Source organism: Cydia splendana, chromosome 4 (assembly GCF_910591565.1).
Source record: "Cydia splendana chromosome 4, ilCydSple1.2, whole genome shotgun sequence".
NCBI lineage: Eukaryota > Metazoa > Arthropoda > Insecta > Lepidoptera > Tortricidae > Cydia > Cydia splendana.
Genome location: NC_085963.1, coordinates 4451406 through 4468913, shown reverse-complemented (window position 1 = coordinate 4468913; position 17508 = coordinate 4451406). Strand labels below are relative to the sequence as shown.

The following is a 17508-nucleotide window of genomic DNA, read 5'->3' as shown; positions in this document are numbered from 1 at the left end:
GAAATAAAATAACACAACAATAAAACAGTGGTCCAATCTAAATATAATAAAATAAGTAGTCCGAGGATTCGTGAAGCTTGTCTCAATAAAACTTAAATGAGCGATAAACAGACGATTGCGATCTCTAGAACCTGTGTAATAAAGATATCCGCAGTCTCGTGCAATACACAACTAAGCCTTAATCGAAAAACGCGAACACGAGCAGAATACGACGGACGAACAACAATCGGTGTAATTCCCCAGTTAACGAGAACATTGTCCGCTCGCGGTAAAATTGCACCGTTGCAACCACGACACGTAGCCCCTATTCCATGGCCGCTATTTGTACAACTTCGCCCATATTGGGTGGCGACAGTTTTCTGGCCGAATACTACTTTATTTTGGCTTAGCTAGTTGCAAGTTGTGTTATTTTTGATACAAAGTTTTATCACCAATTTCACTCAGGTTAGTGGCCGGGTAGCCTTTCCAGGGGGCCTACCGCGAACACTGAAGTTCGCAAACTGCGGGCATCTTTCAAAGAAACTAAATAGACGAATTCAAGCTGAATAAGCGCTAACAAAGCTTAAATGTAATATATGCCAAAAAAATAGCTGAATGAAGATTAAACAATTTTTAACAAAAGAAAGATGAAAGTAAGCAACCCAGAAAATCGCTCAAACTCCACGAATAAAAAACAATAAAGAATGCATCAAACAAAAGCCAGTAAAAAGGGAACTGTTCGTAAAAGAGGTTAATCAACTTCCGAGAAACTAATTACCCTGGACTTTATTATTTTTAAAGACGCCATTTACAAAGTTCGTCGATGACTTGGGCACTCCTCATTCTGCCATAAAACCGCGTTTCAGAAACGATTTTTACCAAAGTTTTTATGCCGCGTTTTATGAATTCGCGGGGAAGTTTGTAATGCGTTTTTAACCTAGTTTTATCTGCTGGTTACATTAAAAAGGACCGTAGTTTCCAATGCTCGAGTTGTTCGAATAGTTTTTAAAGTACAATTCTTGCAGTTTGGGATTGGTTGAACTTGTAAGAATATCAACATATATCTACTTATGCCGAGTTGCGGAATTTGCTACAAATGAAATGTAAATAATGAGTCTAATTTTTCTCATCTCATGAAGTTTATCAAAGTATAATTAAATATATAAAAATATGACTAACGTTAGACCGGGCCGGGTCCGGGCCGAGCTTCCGGCGCTTACTTTTCTATGACACATGACGGGTGATCACGTGGTGCTTTCCATAGAAAAAGAAATGCCGGAAGCCCCGGCCCGGTCAAGCGTGAGTCATCCTAAATGCAATTAAAATAATATATCAATATTTACAAAGTCTTATGGTAAAACGACCCGCCATTTTATCTAATTTGTTTTTTATTTACCTAGCGAACCAACTCCAGACCACTTAAAAGTAATTTTCTAGAAAATATAAGTAAACAAAATCAAAGTTAAGGTACGGTGGGCAATCTCAAAAGTTATTTGAAATTAATAATTACTCAGAAACTCGGCTTGTTTGTCTGCCGAATACATATAATCGCTCTCAACTTCTAATGGTTCATTAGATTTACGAGAAATTCTTCAGTAAAAGAAGACAATGAAACAGTATATGTACTTACGACTATAAATGTAGAATAGGAGACACATTCAGTACGGATATGATGGTCGTTCTTGTCTACGTGACACCGTGATAAAACGGTCTCCGTCACTTTCTATCCCACGGTGTCAAAAAGTGACAGTTATTTTATCACGTTGTCAAAGATGGATAAAGCTATCCATAATACGCCGGTAGAATTTGATTTGACACTATTTGATTGCATTGTCAGTGCTCCTCGTACAAATTCATATTTTGGTACTAGAAGAACGCATTGAGATTTAAACTATTTTAAAATGTATTCTCTATTTTTGTGGATAATAATATAAACACGTAATACAATTACAACCTGTATTATAAATATATAACCTACTTTTGTCAATCTTGCCTGATCTACTTTGTTAATAAAAAAAAATCTGTATTTTTATTATAAACTTACCAAGTATTGAAGAACCAAGCTTGAAACCTTAAGTCAATTAAAGACATTGACTGTACATACAAATTACCAGGTCTGCCCTATCTCGCTACTAAACCCATCTTTCAAGTGTACCTTAACTAAATCAGTAAGCGCGACCGCACACTAGTCAGGGTGAATTCATGGAGCCGGCCGTGTTCCATTCCCCGTACGAGTGGAAGCGAGTAGCGTAGCGGACGCAGGCGAACCAGGCATCATACCCAAAATGACAATACTTTGGAACCTTAACAATGAAAGCAAATCTCCAAACGCAAAAAGAAATTATTAGTTGTAAGCTCCTTATGATTAAAACCTAATATTTCCTACTGCACAGTCACCTGGAACAATACGAGTATGTTACTCTTCAAAGGCCGCAGAATTATGACACGCTCTTATAGCTCTACAAATACGGCCGTTTCAGATATTTTTGCGCTCTAGTATAAAACAAACAGCCCTTCAAGTGGCATACGTCATTTTTGAGTTGTTGGAATTTCGAATCTATTTTTTTTATCTTTTTTTTAAAGGGGTTTTGTCACTCAGTGACGATGTCACCCCCGTAATGAGATCTAATAGTAATAATGATGTAGTAGTGAAGTAATACCTACACCACTACATCACATTTAAGTATTCTATTTTAATTAATCGAATTACAAAAGTAAATGACGTAAATTGTTCGTAAAAAACAATATCGTTTGAATTCCCTGCATTTACATAATTCAAACTTCTTGTAAAGTGTGGATCTTAAAGTTATGGCCAAGTCCCATGTTGACAAACTTGAAAGGAAAGGCTTCAAGGGACGTGCGAGTTTAGCTGCTACTTTTCTCAGTTTAATTCTTATTTGTTTCCACACCTGTCCGACCAATTGAAGGCCCTCGGGCCTATGTAACATCATTTCCATACATTTCTTCTCTTTGTTGTTAATTTGTTTTGCCAGTATTATCTTAATACTAGGTAGTTATTTCCCGACTGCTTTTGCTTTGGATCACTGCGTCCGTGCTGTGTATCGACAGAGCAAACGATACTGTGAGCAATGCTACCATATAGGTACGTCGAATTTCCATGAAAATAATACGTTTAATGAATGAATGAAAACATTTATTTTCAGGCAACTATTGGCCCATAGATAAATACCTTAAAACTAGCATACATATTATTACAAAATATATCTTAAAACTAAAAACACAATTATGGCTGCGATGCAGTTCGCAACCCCGCAGTGTCAGGGAGCCGGCCGCGGAACCGCCGGAACTTGACACCCTTCGGCCAAAACTCCTCCTTGGTGAAGGTCGCTAGATGTTCAGTCGGAACGCTCAGCACAAAAGAATTAAAATTCACACTGTGTCGAGATTCCAACTTCACGACCCAAAATAATATATAGTACACGTTTAATTCAAAGTCTGTGTTAGCTTAGGTGGAGTTTAAAGAACTTCTACTCAAACTTCTTTAAACATGTCTCCGTTAGCTTTAAAAGTATTGATAATCGGGTTAAATATCAGGTCAGGTCATATATCCTTCCCTATTCCTTTATTGTGTTTATTTCAGTTCAACTATGCCATCTTCTATGTATTTTCAATAGAAATATCTGTACTTAAAAGGAGCAGACCTACCAGACAGACAGAACAGGCCTGCCGTGATAAAGTAGGCTATAGCTATATATCGAAGTTTGTTTACCTAATTAGCAGGGAACAAAACAATGCGCTAATAATGTTAACACTGGGACTGCTTACTTGGTTACTGATGTGTGATTGCTAAACTAAAATTATGAGTTTAACCTACTCTCAATAAATTTCTTTGATAAAAAATAGCAAACAGGAAAACTACTCTAAAGAAGGCGTAATAAAATACCATATTATGACTTAACTATGATTATATATGTAGGTTTGAAGTTGGTGTTCGTGATAATATTTCCTGAGACGGGATTCCAATGTTGACTGCTTCACACCCTTGGTCTAATATACAAAGCATAGATGTGATCAGGGGCGTATTTGAAAATTTGGCGCCACGGACCAATAAGTTTCGCCGCCCCAAAAGTCCAGGAAGAAAAACAAAATGGAATCCGCCAAGGGCGGCGTACGCGGATTGGCGCCCCGGGTCATTTTATCTTGGACATTGTCTAATATTATATTTGTACTCTATTTTGGATTTCACGGGCCTATAAATCCCGTTCTTTTGATAGGCTTGCGTGGGGATATAGATCCAACACGTAGAGGCCCCTTGGAGAGCTTTAATATCATGTAGAACATGATATTATTGTTGTTCACGAAGTCCAAACAATTGTCGATTAATAATAATTTTGATGGATAATTATTGTCTATGGAATATGGGCAGCCATTATTTAAGGTTTTTTTTCCAGTTCGGTGGTTACCCGATTGCAGCCGCTTGCTCCATCACTAGTTTGCTTAAATTTACGCACCAGCAACTGGTGTTTGGCATCGTTTCCCGGCCGGCGCCAATTTCATTAGCTTGCTGAATAAATAATACCGCCCAGAATACCGATGGACTTGGCAGCTTGGTTTATATTTAATGCAGCTCATTACTGAATATCACAATAAAATGTCTAACAAAATGTTATTCTGTGTCTGGGAAATTATAAGAAAAGTAGCTATTATCGGCGTCGACATCTTTGTTTAAAAATGCCAGTTTATAGGAAGTTTTAGACGCAAGAACAATTTACTTAGATTGGATATCCCTTCTGAATTATTTCGTTGAGACGCGATAATATAGGCATATTATTGCGAAATAATAATTTTGTATGACTATTGCATGGTGACTCTTTCAAAAATGACACGTTACATTTACAGAAAAATCCCTCTGGAGAAAGCAAGTGCCTTAAACTAAAATACATATGTGATATCTGGCTTGTATAAAAGGTCCTGGCTTAGAGAATATACATACATGTCCATTAAACTTTTAGTAAAAATCGAAACATTGAAGTTAAGTTAAATTAAGGTGCAGTAGGTTCAGCCAGCCGAGTTTTTGAAAAATCGTTTTTTTAGATCACAATTCTGTTGTCAAAAAATTTATTAGCAATCCTCAGACCCTTTTCTAGTAACTTCATAAATAGATTGTAAACCTGATTTCTTGACTTTCGCTCGAACATAGGTCTGTTTTAGACATAAATTTGGAACAACTTTTGCACAAAAGCTAAAAATATGAAAACGATCCTGTGCGTACAGCCATCTCGTTCACGCTTACGCTCATCAAGAGTGAGGGAAGGACCTGAACCCACGGAGCCTTAAGATAATTCGATCAACTAGCTTCTGTCTACTCCCACATGACTAAATCATGAACATAATCCGGGTAACTCATTGTTAGGATAAATTGATTCATAGATTTGATTATGTTCCCTTTGTCTATTGTTCTCATTACTCTAATCTCGGCCAGGGGTCTGTTCTAGCACAGCTAAAATCATAATGTCATGATTTAATTTACTTGAAACGGACGATGACTCTCTCACTTCAGCTAGAGTCGGACCAAAAAAAGTCTGCAACGGATTTGATAGCCCACGCAGTGCAAGTGTCATTTATATGTCATAATTTCATAGACGTTTGACGTTTAAAATAACACTTTCACTGCGTGGGCTATCAAATCCGCTGCCGACTATTCTTGGTCTGACTCTAACATGAACGAATGTTAAAGTGTACTTTATTTAAAGCCAATAATATTAGGATTTAAACTATTTAAAGTAGCCTATCTGACTGAATGAATGTTATCCTTGGATTCTATTGTCCGCACCTTAGAGGATATAACCAAACGGAGACGCCTTGTCTGTAATTTTTGGTACAAAACAGTCTGCCGATTTTTGCGGGGGAGGGGCACGTCAAATGTATAGGTAACGTAAAAATAGCCATGTCAGATAAACGTCAGTCCATACAATGTGTATGACCATTGACCGCCTATTTTCAACAGAGTTACGCCTGTTAATGACTACTCCGTTTGGTTATATCCTCTAAGTTCCGCTCTGTTAGCTGCCAATTGTAGGTACTGCAAAAACATATGAGGCCTAGCCAAGGTGACAATCGTTGATAGAAAACGCAAATCGAAACTTAAATAGGTAATGTACGGAAATAGTCACGTGAATTTTCGTAGCCTCTTTCATCTGTATACATTTTGTGTTTTGTTTGGCGTTTGTTGAAGTACGATTATCATATCGCCTAGGCCCTAAAGTTCATGACTAAGAATGTAGCTGTAAACAGAGAATCATTAAAAACAAATTCGTGTTTCGAACATGATAGCTAATGTAGATATATGCCATATATGCTAGATGCTAGATATATGCCATATATGGAGATATATGCCATACGACTCGTATATTATTCGGTAACTATGTTGTCATTGAAACTGACTTTAATATTCTACTCAAACTGAAAGGTACATTGTTTTCAATGACTCTAGACGTCTTGTAAAATCTATGACTCTTCGGTGTTGAATCGAAGAGGTAGATGTTGCTAAAGCTGTCCACCGCACACGTACTATATTTCACATTTTACGCTCCATACATCACCACTCCAAGCCATCGAAGCCTCTCTAATGAAACTTTATCGCCGCCAAACTGCTAAGCCAAAATGTTCTCTACATCTTCAGAATACGGTCTAGAACTATCAATTGTGTGTACACCACTCGACGTTAAAGGTCGTATCTTTATTGATACTGTGGAATACTTGCATCGTTTTGAGACTGCATAGCTACAGGTGTTCCGAAGTCGGTTTTCGAGAGCTATGGGTTAGTAATCCGGTTTTGGTTATCAATCTAGCTCTGCTCTGTTAGCGGGTTTGGGTTAGGGAGTGATTTTGGATTATAGTAAAGCTTGGGTTGAAATATATTATAATTTACGGAGGTTGGCTTATATCTGGAGTTGGGTTCGACTAGGTAAATAGACAATGTAATGTTGGGTATTATGCAGAATGCGCTAGGTCTTGTACTCGTAGGTCCTATCTACCTACAATACATATTTTATATGCTCGTGATAAGAAATTATTGAATTTGTAAAAGAAATAACAAGTTATGTTAATGTATATGCTAAACAGTTCAAAACAAACGGTGAAAAATATAGATAATACTCCTAAAAATACGTGTGATACTGAACAGTTAATTCTGAAAATGTTATCACACCTGACACACATACTTCTGGTGATCATGTTGAACGACAACGAAAGGCCAGATAAACATCGAATATAATGTCATTGCTTAGGTAATACTTAATTTTTAATATTAGAAATCATGCAATAACCCTAATACACCTGAATACTTGAATAGTGATAACAAACGTGTACACGTCTCCTCCTTTCCTGTACCCTGCGTTGGCACCTTACAGTTAAACTTATTTCCGTATTACGTGCGCACTTCAAAAACCCTTCCACTGCCGTATTCGAACTTCAAGATATTCACAAGAGACGACACGTACTAGATCCATTCTAGATACGTTATAGTTTAGATATCAACTAGTTCCCTTTTGCAGCGCAATTCGGGCAACCAATGTCACTTACGTTAGATAGAGTAAGATAAGGTAAACGGCCCCAAGTTCGTGTTAGTACGTTATTTCGTTAGTTTTGTTTCTGGCGCAAATAATAAGGAATTCAATTATTTTTTATTCAAATTATACATACGCTTATCTTAAAGTTATTTTTTCAATGAGTTATGCAATTGTTAATAAACAAAATTTTCTCGAAATTCCTTCTTTATTGAAAACGAAAATAAAATGTATAAATAACTATTGTAAAATGTTGTCGCTTTCTAGAGCCCTTCTCATATACATGCTTAAAACTTTTGTAATTTGTTGTGTGCTAATACACGCTTCGAATACATTTTTCTAGACATCATTACGCATCTAATGAGGTATCACACGTATTTTTAGGAGTATTATCTATATTTTTCACCGTTTTCCGTAACTCGAACAGAGCCTCTACCATCAGTTTTAACATTGACATAACGCTCACGTCTACGTAATTTACTTTCTGTACATCTCGCTTGCACTATTGCTCGCATATGCGAGTACGAGCGAGATGCATAGAAAGTAAGTTACGTAGACGTGAGCGTATATGTCAATGTCAAAACTGATGGTAGACGTACCTATAGACTAGTGCATTGAATCATACTTGTTGAAACAAAAGAGAACCACCTGCAAAGACAGATGTAACAAAATCTACCCAAAGTATTCACCTTACCTATTACACAGTACTTAAGATACGTCAATTAATAGATCTAGAAACGATATGGATTAGATGTGTCAGTGTCAAAAGTGACTTTTTTGTTTGAAGAAGCGTCACATTTGACACTGACATAGGTATCTACCTAATCCATATCGTTTCTAGATCTATTAATTGACGTATCTTAAAGTTCGGATCGGGCCGCTATTTTCTAATAAACCTCAAAATACAAACCAAAAAACCTCACTCATTAAGCGTATTGTCACAAATTTAGATACGAAGTGCGGATAAGTTAGAGCGGTCGTGAAACTGACCCCAGAGGGATCGAGGCTGGTCATTCCAGACGCATAGCAAGCCATTACCATCATCGCCTCACGCAATCTAATACTGCTACGTTCTTGAATTACACATAATTATGGATCAAGTTAGACTGGTGCTCAGAAGAGCTCGACTCATCATCACTCTTGTGATGTATAGGAACACAGGGCCCGGTTGTACAGCTGCGGTTTGAAGTTTATTAATCGGCTTTCGGGATTGTTTTATTTCGGGTACATGAGGGCTGAGTTGGGAATGGAAGGGATTAAAGTGGAACTTAAAAAGAGACTTACGGTGACTTCTGATTTTAGGGTGAGCCTTTTTGGTGCTAGTGAGGGATTAAAATATGTTCTAATCTGCTTATGAAAATAACTATTTGTTTCTAAGAATAAGGTAAAAATAGTAGCACTTGTTATTATTGGAAAAAGCTATCTCTTCCAGATTAACTTGGGGCGGTTAAGTACCTATTAAGTATGTTATTAGTTTCTTAATTCCTAAGTTAAGTTGAAAAACGATGATGTTAAATGTAAGCATCATGCGTTGTCGCTAAAACAACAAAACAATAACGACAATGAATGTATTTTTATTTCCTTTGTTAAATTAAATGTATTATTTCTACATTTTCCGTTTTATAGGCATCTGACCTGAGTTACCGATACTTTAACAACATCCCATTTGTGTTTGTAAATAGATTTACCTCATACTCAAGTTTCAAATTCCTTTCATATCCAGTTTCCAATGAAATGCTACAACAAACGTGAACAAAAAGGAAATAGGTAATTAAAAATTATGGTAAATAAAGACCGAGGGCGAAATATGAGTGGCGTTGTAAAAGAGAAAAATACGAAATTAAATTTGTTCAGAATTCCGGGGAATAAGTCCCTAGGGTACTTAATTCAGGATGTTAGGCAGTGTACACAGTATTGAGATACCAAACATAAGATAACATATACAGAATGTATAAAAATAGTTATGTCTTATACAGGATGATTCATGAGACGTGAGCAGGACTAATCCTGCACACTCAGTAACTGATAATTGATCGATCACCGTCGTATTTAGGTGAAACAGCCAGATTTTTTCCTATTTTTTAACTTTTTGGTGAGGGCAAATTTAATCCTCTACAATCATGGTCACCCTACAAGACCTAATTAATAAGCATAAAACCTCTTTAATTTTTGATTACGAAGAAAATAAACTGTCAAACTTGAGTGAGATACGAGTTTTCAAAAGTAACCAGACCGCGATGACAGTGGTGACATTCAATTTGACACAGAATATCGGTAGTTTAGTATTCTAATTCTAGGGTGACCACGCATGTCGTAAATAAATTAATAACTTTTTTTTTCAACGTGACTAGAAAATTAACGTTAACCTCACTAATACTGATACGAAAGTGTTGCTTATAATCTACGAAATGTGCAGTATTAGTCCTGCTCACGTCTCCTGAATCACCCTGTATATCTGTTTCAGGGTTTAATTGATATACGTGGAAGAACAAAAAAATAACCTTGGTTTTGCAAAAGGGTCCCAATATTTCTGTGAATTTGCGTTAAAAAATGTGCCAATTTCTCAAGCAATCTTCTAGGTCGTGTCAAAACCATAACAAGTTGTTAATTCTGAATTGGGTTCCAGGGGGTCGTTCGAATGGCCTGCTGAGAGAGCGAGGAAATCCCTCAATGAACCACCATAGATGGTTCCTCTTTTATAGACCGACCGCTAAAATTAGTCCTCGCCTGCGCGGTACGGGGGCGACCGACGGGGTAGGACGACTAAGGGTGGCGGGGAAGGTGCGGGCGCCGTACGCATGCCGCCCGCACCTTCCCCGCCACCCTTAGGGCCACTTTCACCATTCCACTAACCCGGGGTTAACCGGTTAAACCAGGAGTTACCACGGTTACCAGTACAATTTGACACTAGGTTAACGGTTTACCCGCTTAACCCCGATTTAGTGGGATGGTGCAAGTGGCCCTTAGTCGTCCTACCCCGTCGCCCCCGTACCGCGCAGGCGAGGACTCATTTAAGCGGTCGGTCTATAGCTACGCGTACGTAGTAGTTACGTCTCACGAGGTCACACTATATTGTCCACACGTGGTTTTACGCTTGGTTGCTTTTTTGTTGTATAATAAAAGTCCCTTGGTTCAGTTGTATTTTTATGTTTGGTAGTAAAGGTCTACTGCTCTATTCAAGAGTAGTATATCTATTTTCCCAGGTGGTAAAATATGTCTGTGGCATTTCCAGCGCTCAGAAATAGGTGATTCGTTGCGCTTTCAAGTAGAAAAATGCAGTAAAGTAAAACATAGTAAAATGTATCTTTATCCTCTATTCAGATACTCAGATACCCATAGAGGCAAACATATGTAACAGAAATATACGCGCGTTCGATAATAGGCCACAGCGTCTCAAGAATAAAAGCCTTGCCACGAAGTGTGCAGCCAGGAAGACCGAACTCACCATATGTCATCAAAATATTAGGTGTCTAAATAATAAAACAAGTAGGCTCGAAGTATTATTAAAAAAAGAGTTAATGTGCGATATACTTATCCTGACGGAGCATTGGCTGCGAAAAAATCAAATAACTTCTGTGACTTTGCTTAACTATGATTTAATTTCATCGTACTGTAGACCGAACGTCGCGCACGGTGGTAGCTGCATCTATGTTCGCGCCGGCGTTAAGTGTAGCAACAAACAAGATTATTGCGACCTAGCCCACGAACAGATATTCGATATTTGCGCGGTGCAATTGTCTAACGAGAATTTGCTGATCGTTGGAATCTACCATTCCAATCAAACTAGCCACGTCGAGTATTTGAGTCTGCTCGAAAAACTCTTAGATAAAATAACGCGCGATAGGCTCAACGCCGTCATCATGGGAGATACCAACATCAACTTGTTTGACAATTCATCATCAAAAAAACAGCTACTAGATCTCCTAGCAGTATATAACTTCAAACAGTTGATAGACTTCTCTACCCGTGTCGACGGTGAGAGCAGCACGCTGATCGATCACGCGTACACAAACATCCCCACTGAGCAAGTCGCGAGCGTGTCTGGCGTCAGGACGCACCTGAGCGATCACGACGCCCAGCGCCTGACCATCTGGCACGGGTCCGAGCGCCCAGACGCGTTCTCTTACCGGCGCAGTTTTAATGCTGCTGGCAGGATGAATTTTCAAGCCGCTATCGAGTCCGTTAATTGGCTAGAGGTCGTAGACAAGTCCAAGCACGATTGTAACCAGCTAGCGGAAGCCCTCCTTAACATTATTGTTAGCAAACTTAACATTTGTTTCCCGATAAAAAAACTGCCAAACTCCACATTTTCAAATAATTGGGTAGACGAAGAGATAAAAAACTTAAAACATCTTTTATACGATACTTTTCACTTGAAATCGACGTTCCCAACTAATACCGAGTTAAGTAATTTCGCCGTAGGCCTTTCCACTCGATATGACCTGTTATTGAAACACAAGCGGACCCTGTTTTATTCTGAACAAATTCGCAACGACCCTAACAAGTCGAAGCGAATGTGGAAAGTCATCAATTTGGAAAACCCGCGAGCGAGTAGACTACACCGACCACATCAAAGACGCCGATGGTAAACCGTTTGATAGTAAACAAACGCTAGTAAACGCGCTAAACGCTGAGTTTATAACCGCTGCGAGCAGATGCGGCGCCCCGGCAGCCAGTCTGCCGCGCGCCCGCGCCGCGCTCGCGGTCGACGCGCGCGCTAGTGATGTGTCACTAAGGTTAGTGTCATTCACACCCTCAGAGGTCATAAATATTATGACAAAACGCGTTGCGCCCAAAACTAGTACGGACTACTACGGTCTGTCCGCGAATGCACTAAAGTCCATTATTACACCGTTAGCCGGCACGATCTCCTACTTATGCAACGCTAGCGCCCGACAGGGGATTTACCCAACCGCTCTAAAAAGGGTTAAGATAAGCCCCCTGTACAAAGGTAAAGGTAAGAGATCTGACGCGAAATCCTACCGCCCAATATCACTTGTGCCAGCGATCAGCAAAATCTTCGAAGTAGGACTCAACACAAGACTATTAAAATTTATAGCGGACCGCGACATATTATCAGATAGGCAATATGCTTACCGCGCGGGCCGCGCGACTACAGACCTCGTGCGTGAAGTGGTATGGCGCGTGCTGAGTGCGCGCGAAGCTGGGCTATGCGTGGCGCTATTGTGCTGCGACCTCTCGCGCGCATTCGACACCGCCGACCACGCTCTTATAGCAGATAAGCTCCAATTTCATGGAATTCGCGGACCGGTACTCTCCCTATTCTCGTCATTCATGGCGAAGAGAGCACAAGTCGTGGTGGGGGAAGCGGGACAGGTCACTTCAACGGAGATGCAGAATATTCTAGGTGTTCCGCAGGGCTCGTGCTTGTCCAACTCGCTATTCAGCCTCCTATTGAACGACCTGCCCACTGCCGTCACTGGCGCAGATATTTTTATGTACGCCGACGACGTGGCCGCGGTTATAACGGCCCCCTCAGACGCCATCCTTGAGCATAATCTGAACTCTGTGGTCCAGCAACTCGAGTGGTGGTTCGCATCAAACGGTCTAGCGTTAAACAGAGAAAAAACATGTTTTATGACCTTCGCCCTAAACGGAAGGACGCAGACACCACTCAAGGTCAGTGCCGGTGGTATCGTACTACAACAAGTACGATCCACTAAGCTGCTGGGCTTTTTAATAGACAGTTCTCTGACCTGGGACGACCACATAGAGGAGATTTGCTCGAAGTTAGGACGAGCGTGCTTCGCGTTAGGCAGGCTAGCAAAGACTGCAACGCGCAGTGTAGTCCGATCCTGCTATTTCGCGACCGTCCACAGCCTACTGACTTATGGTGCGGAACTATGGGCCCGTGCCGCAGACTCTCTACGTGTGTTCCGTATGCAAAAGCGGGCAGTAAGAGCAGTAGTGGGAATATCCAGCGACACTTCCTGTAGGAACGTTTTCAGGGACCTAGGAATTCTAACATTGCCTGGCGAGCTCATATACCAAGTGGCATTATTCACACACTTAAATATTCATTTATTTAAGCGTCAAGGTCGAAATGCTAGCCGTCCTCTCCGTAAAGACAAGTACCACTACCGCCTCATAACGCCGAATCACAAGCTGTCGAAGTCGATACGGTCAGTCTACATAATGGGCCCGCCGGTGTACAATAGGCTACCTCAGTATATCCGAGATGCAGCTTCCACCGCAGCATTTAGAACTAGGCTACGCAAGTGGCTGCTTGATTTAACTTTGTACAGCGTGGGAGACTTTTTTGAGTTACCATGCACATAAATTATGTAATAAATTACTATTGACATTGGATTATTTTCTAATAATTAATGATTAATTTAAATTATGTAACAACATAATTATGTTATAGTTATACAATGTATACCTAATTCCTTTGACATGTAACATTGGTGTTATCAATAAATATTTGTATTTGTATTTGTATTTGTATTTGTATTTGTATTTGTATTTGTATTTGTATTTGTATTTGTATTTGTATTTGAATAGGAAGGTGCTTCTATTCCGTTTTATTTTGGATATTTTTATTTTCCAAATAAAATTATATTTGTGTATTTTGGCAAGTTTTGACGTGTGCCGGCTACTCAACTCAACAAATATATCCCATATTTGATGAGTTCCTTATCGTAAAAAAAAAATTGTTTTTGTTTATTTTATTAACAAAACTTCGGTGGGAGACATATTAAATATATTAAATATATTATGAACGGGTCACTCACGTATTTTAAGTCAAAAACATTTAAACTGTTCACCCTTTGGACCTTGTCATACATGGACGTGAGACTAATATGGCTAGACTAATAATTATAAAAACATGGCGGCACTCGTTTCTCTACCTCCTGGCGTGTACGAATGAGAGATGAAAGTAAGAGAAGTTTTGATATCTAACTCATAAGAGCTTTGGCACGCTAGTGGCAATATTCAACAATTGTATAATGTTGTTTTTTAGTGTTTGTTTCACAGATGGGAACCTTTGAAATAAAGTGCTTTACCATAAGCAAGTGATTTTTCCGTTTCATCTTTATTACATTACAATGTCAAAATTTTACAAAACTTTTAGTTGATTTTATCCAAACCGAATTGAAGCATTATAAGACAGTTGACATTATTGGTAACATAATATAAGTAATAAAGCGAAATATTTAATTATTGAAGCAGAAATTCCGGAAGTCTGCAGATAACTTTACAGCCGGTGCAAGACTTGCACTTGCACTTAGTGTCCATCTTAATAATCTGTCCCTAGCGTGCTACAGCTTAATTGATGCATCGTTTACAAACGTAGCCTCAGGAAGTCACAGAATATTGTGTCGTTTGATCGTGTAATGTTTTCATCTACCCTCAACTGGCTTAAGCAGCCATTTGAAGGAAAGTTTTGTTTGGTTTTATTTAAATACTATTTTCTTTTATATAAAGGTACAGACTATAATAAAGGATTTGTATTCCAGTGTCGGAGCAAGGTCCCCACGAGAAGCGTCTACTGAACGCTCTGCTAGCGTCATACAACACGCTGGAGCGGCCGGTAGCCAACGAGAGCGAGCCGCTGGAAGTCAAGTTCGGCCTGACGCTGCAGCAGATCATAGATGTGGTGAGTTCGATATCAATGATTAAACTGAGTGGCTATAATCTTAATTACGGAAGATATTTTTAAGGTTTAAAGGGTGACTCACGTTAGAGCTTCCGGCGCTTACTTTTCTATGATATGATAGGCGATCACGTGATGCTTTCCATAGAAAACGATTCGCCGGAACCTCCGGGACACGGCCCGGTCTAACGTGAGTCATCCTTAACTCACGTATTTCAACTCTCGCGCGTCTATCGTGACCACTGCTCATGCACCGTAGGTGAAAATTGTGAGTTAAGCTCTTCGAAATATGTCGCGTAAGTTTTATTAAAATTTTCGTGCGACACAGACATATTAAATATATTAAAATAGGTACGTGAGTGACCCGTTCTTAATATATTTATTATGTCGCGTAAGTGACTAAAATACGTGAGTAAACCGTAAAATTAGCTTAATGTTAGTATGACTCACGACTTAACGTTTAACGCCGAGTGTGTGCGAGCCGAAAGCACTGGCGAATCAGTATAAAGGCGTAGTTCAGCTTAATAAAATCCTGGGCCCGTAGACAACATGCCAATCGCTAACGCTACTTAGCGAATGAAATGCAACTGTCACTGTCACACTAATATGGAAGAGTGATAGAGACACAAAGCGATTCGATGGCGACGCGCAAGCGATCGTCACCTTGGCTAGGCCGCCAGTTCTGTGCGTAAACATACCAATAAGTGTGTAGAGTTAAACTAAGAAAAGTCTGCAGCGATTTTGATAGCCCACGCAGTGCAAGTGTTATTTACACGTCATCGTTTCATAGAATGGACAGATGTGAAAACATATGCGTTGCGAATCTTTATATTATGGGCATGCTACGCAAGTGTGAAATCTTATCATACCTACACGTGTTTATGCGGATGTATACGCAGAGTACCGGAACTAGGGCGCAGGGTGTGTATCGGCCTTAAGTACGCTCTTCAATTACAAAATTACAAATGGTTTTTACATACTCGTATCTCTAGATCACAATGTATTTAATTTAATCTCTTGAGAACTTGACTCGTCCGTGCTTTCGGAGCCGTTGAGAATATATAATATAGAATTAAGACAAAACTGTACATTTGAAAGCGACAATTGAAAGATAATTTGAAGATAAGTTTTACAGGATGCCCCAAAAAACGTTGAAAAAGAATTTTCCTACTTTACACATCATTTACAAAAGTTTATTTAAAAGTAAAACCACAATCATGTGACTAAAACAGAACATACTATAAATTTCACCTTTAGGTATATGAGGTTCTATTTTCAATTGGCGAACCTTTCTATTATCGTTTTTATGTTTTATATTAAACGTTATATTATATATTATAAGACACGCAAGATTATTTAGGTATAGCGAATATAGGGTCAGATGATAAAATTATAGGTCGGTTGTATTGGGATCGTACTGTATGTACGTATATAGTAAGGACTCTTCAACGAGACAGAGGCTATCATATCGCTTCTTTCTGAATTAACTTATACAAAAAGTGGATTAATGTTAAAACATTATTTTAGTACACAGCGTTATATTTATTATTTTAGTAGTTAGGTTCAGTTCTTTGAATTGTCGGGTTGTAATTTGTAATTTATATTTACCTTTAAAACTTAGGGTAAGACCTCCAGTGAATGAACACTTAAGCAAATATCCAAGTTTGAAAAATCATTTCTCAGCATTCATTAATAATTGGAATAATTAACTGCAATTTTATCAATCCTCATTTAATAAACAAGAAAGTAATTTCTGCGATTTTTTATTATTTTCATAGTTTTTAAGTTATAGCAGAATTTATCAAAAAGTACCCAAAAACCTAATGAATGAACATAAAAACTAGTGAATGAACACCACAAAACCCAGTGAATGAACATTATTTACATCTTTTTAATCTGAATTAAAAAACATTTTTAACATAAAAACCGTTTGTAGCTCTATTTTAGTAGGTATAGCTAAAGCGTTCATATCTTTTTATCCCTTCATATTGATTTAAATTCAATAAAATGATGGTTATTCACCAATAACACAGCAAGCAACCCGTTACATATTAATAAGAAAAAGAGAATCAATTTTTAAAACAAGAAATAACGTGCATATTTTGATGAAAATAGGTCAGACTCAGCAAGTAATGCTTAAAATAATAAACTTGTCATTGCATTATTCGTGGTTATATTGTTCATACATAGAATTAGTAGAAATCTAGTAAATGAACAAGCCAAATTTTGTATTGTTCATACATAGGCATGAAAAATCTAGTAAATGGACTATAGAAATTTGGTTTGTTCCAATACTGGCTGAATGAATCAGAATCGTTTTCTATGCAGAATCACAAAAAACAAGCTCAATACCATTTCGTTTACATATAAATTTTGAAAAAA

The 17508-nt window shown here is 38.5% G+C and overlaps 1 protein-coding gene across 6 annotated transcripts in view; it reads left to right on the top strand.

Annotated features, from left to right (window-relative positions):
• Window positions 1–17508, top strand: part of LOC134789693 (neuronal acetylcholine receptor subunit alpha-7) — a 170527-nt gene that overhangs the window by 106791 nt on the left and 46228 nt on the right. For all 6 annotated transcript variants that reach the window (XM_063760301.1, XM_063760303.1, XM_063760299.1 and 3 more), the window contains exon 2: window positions 14990–15129. In XM_063760301.1, the coding sequence (XP_063616371.1) occupies window positions 14990–15129 (140 nt within the window). The remainder of the gene's footprint in view (window positions 1–14989; window positions 15130–17508) is intronic.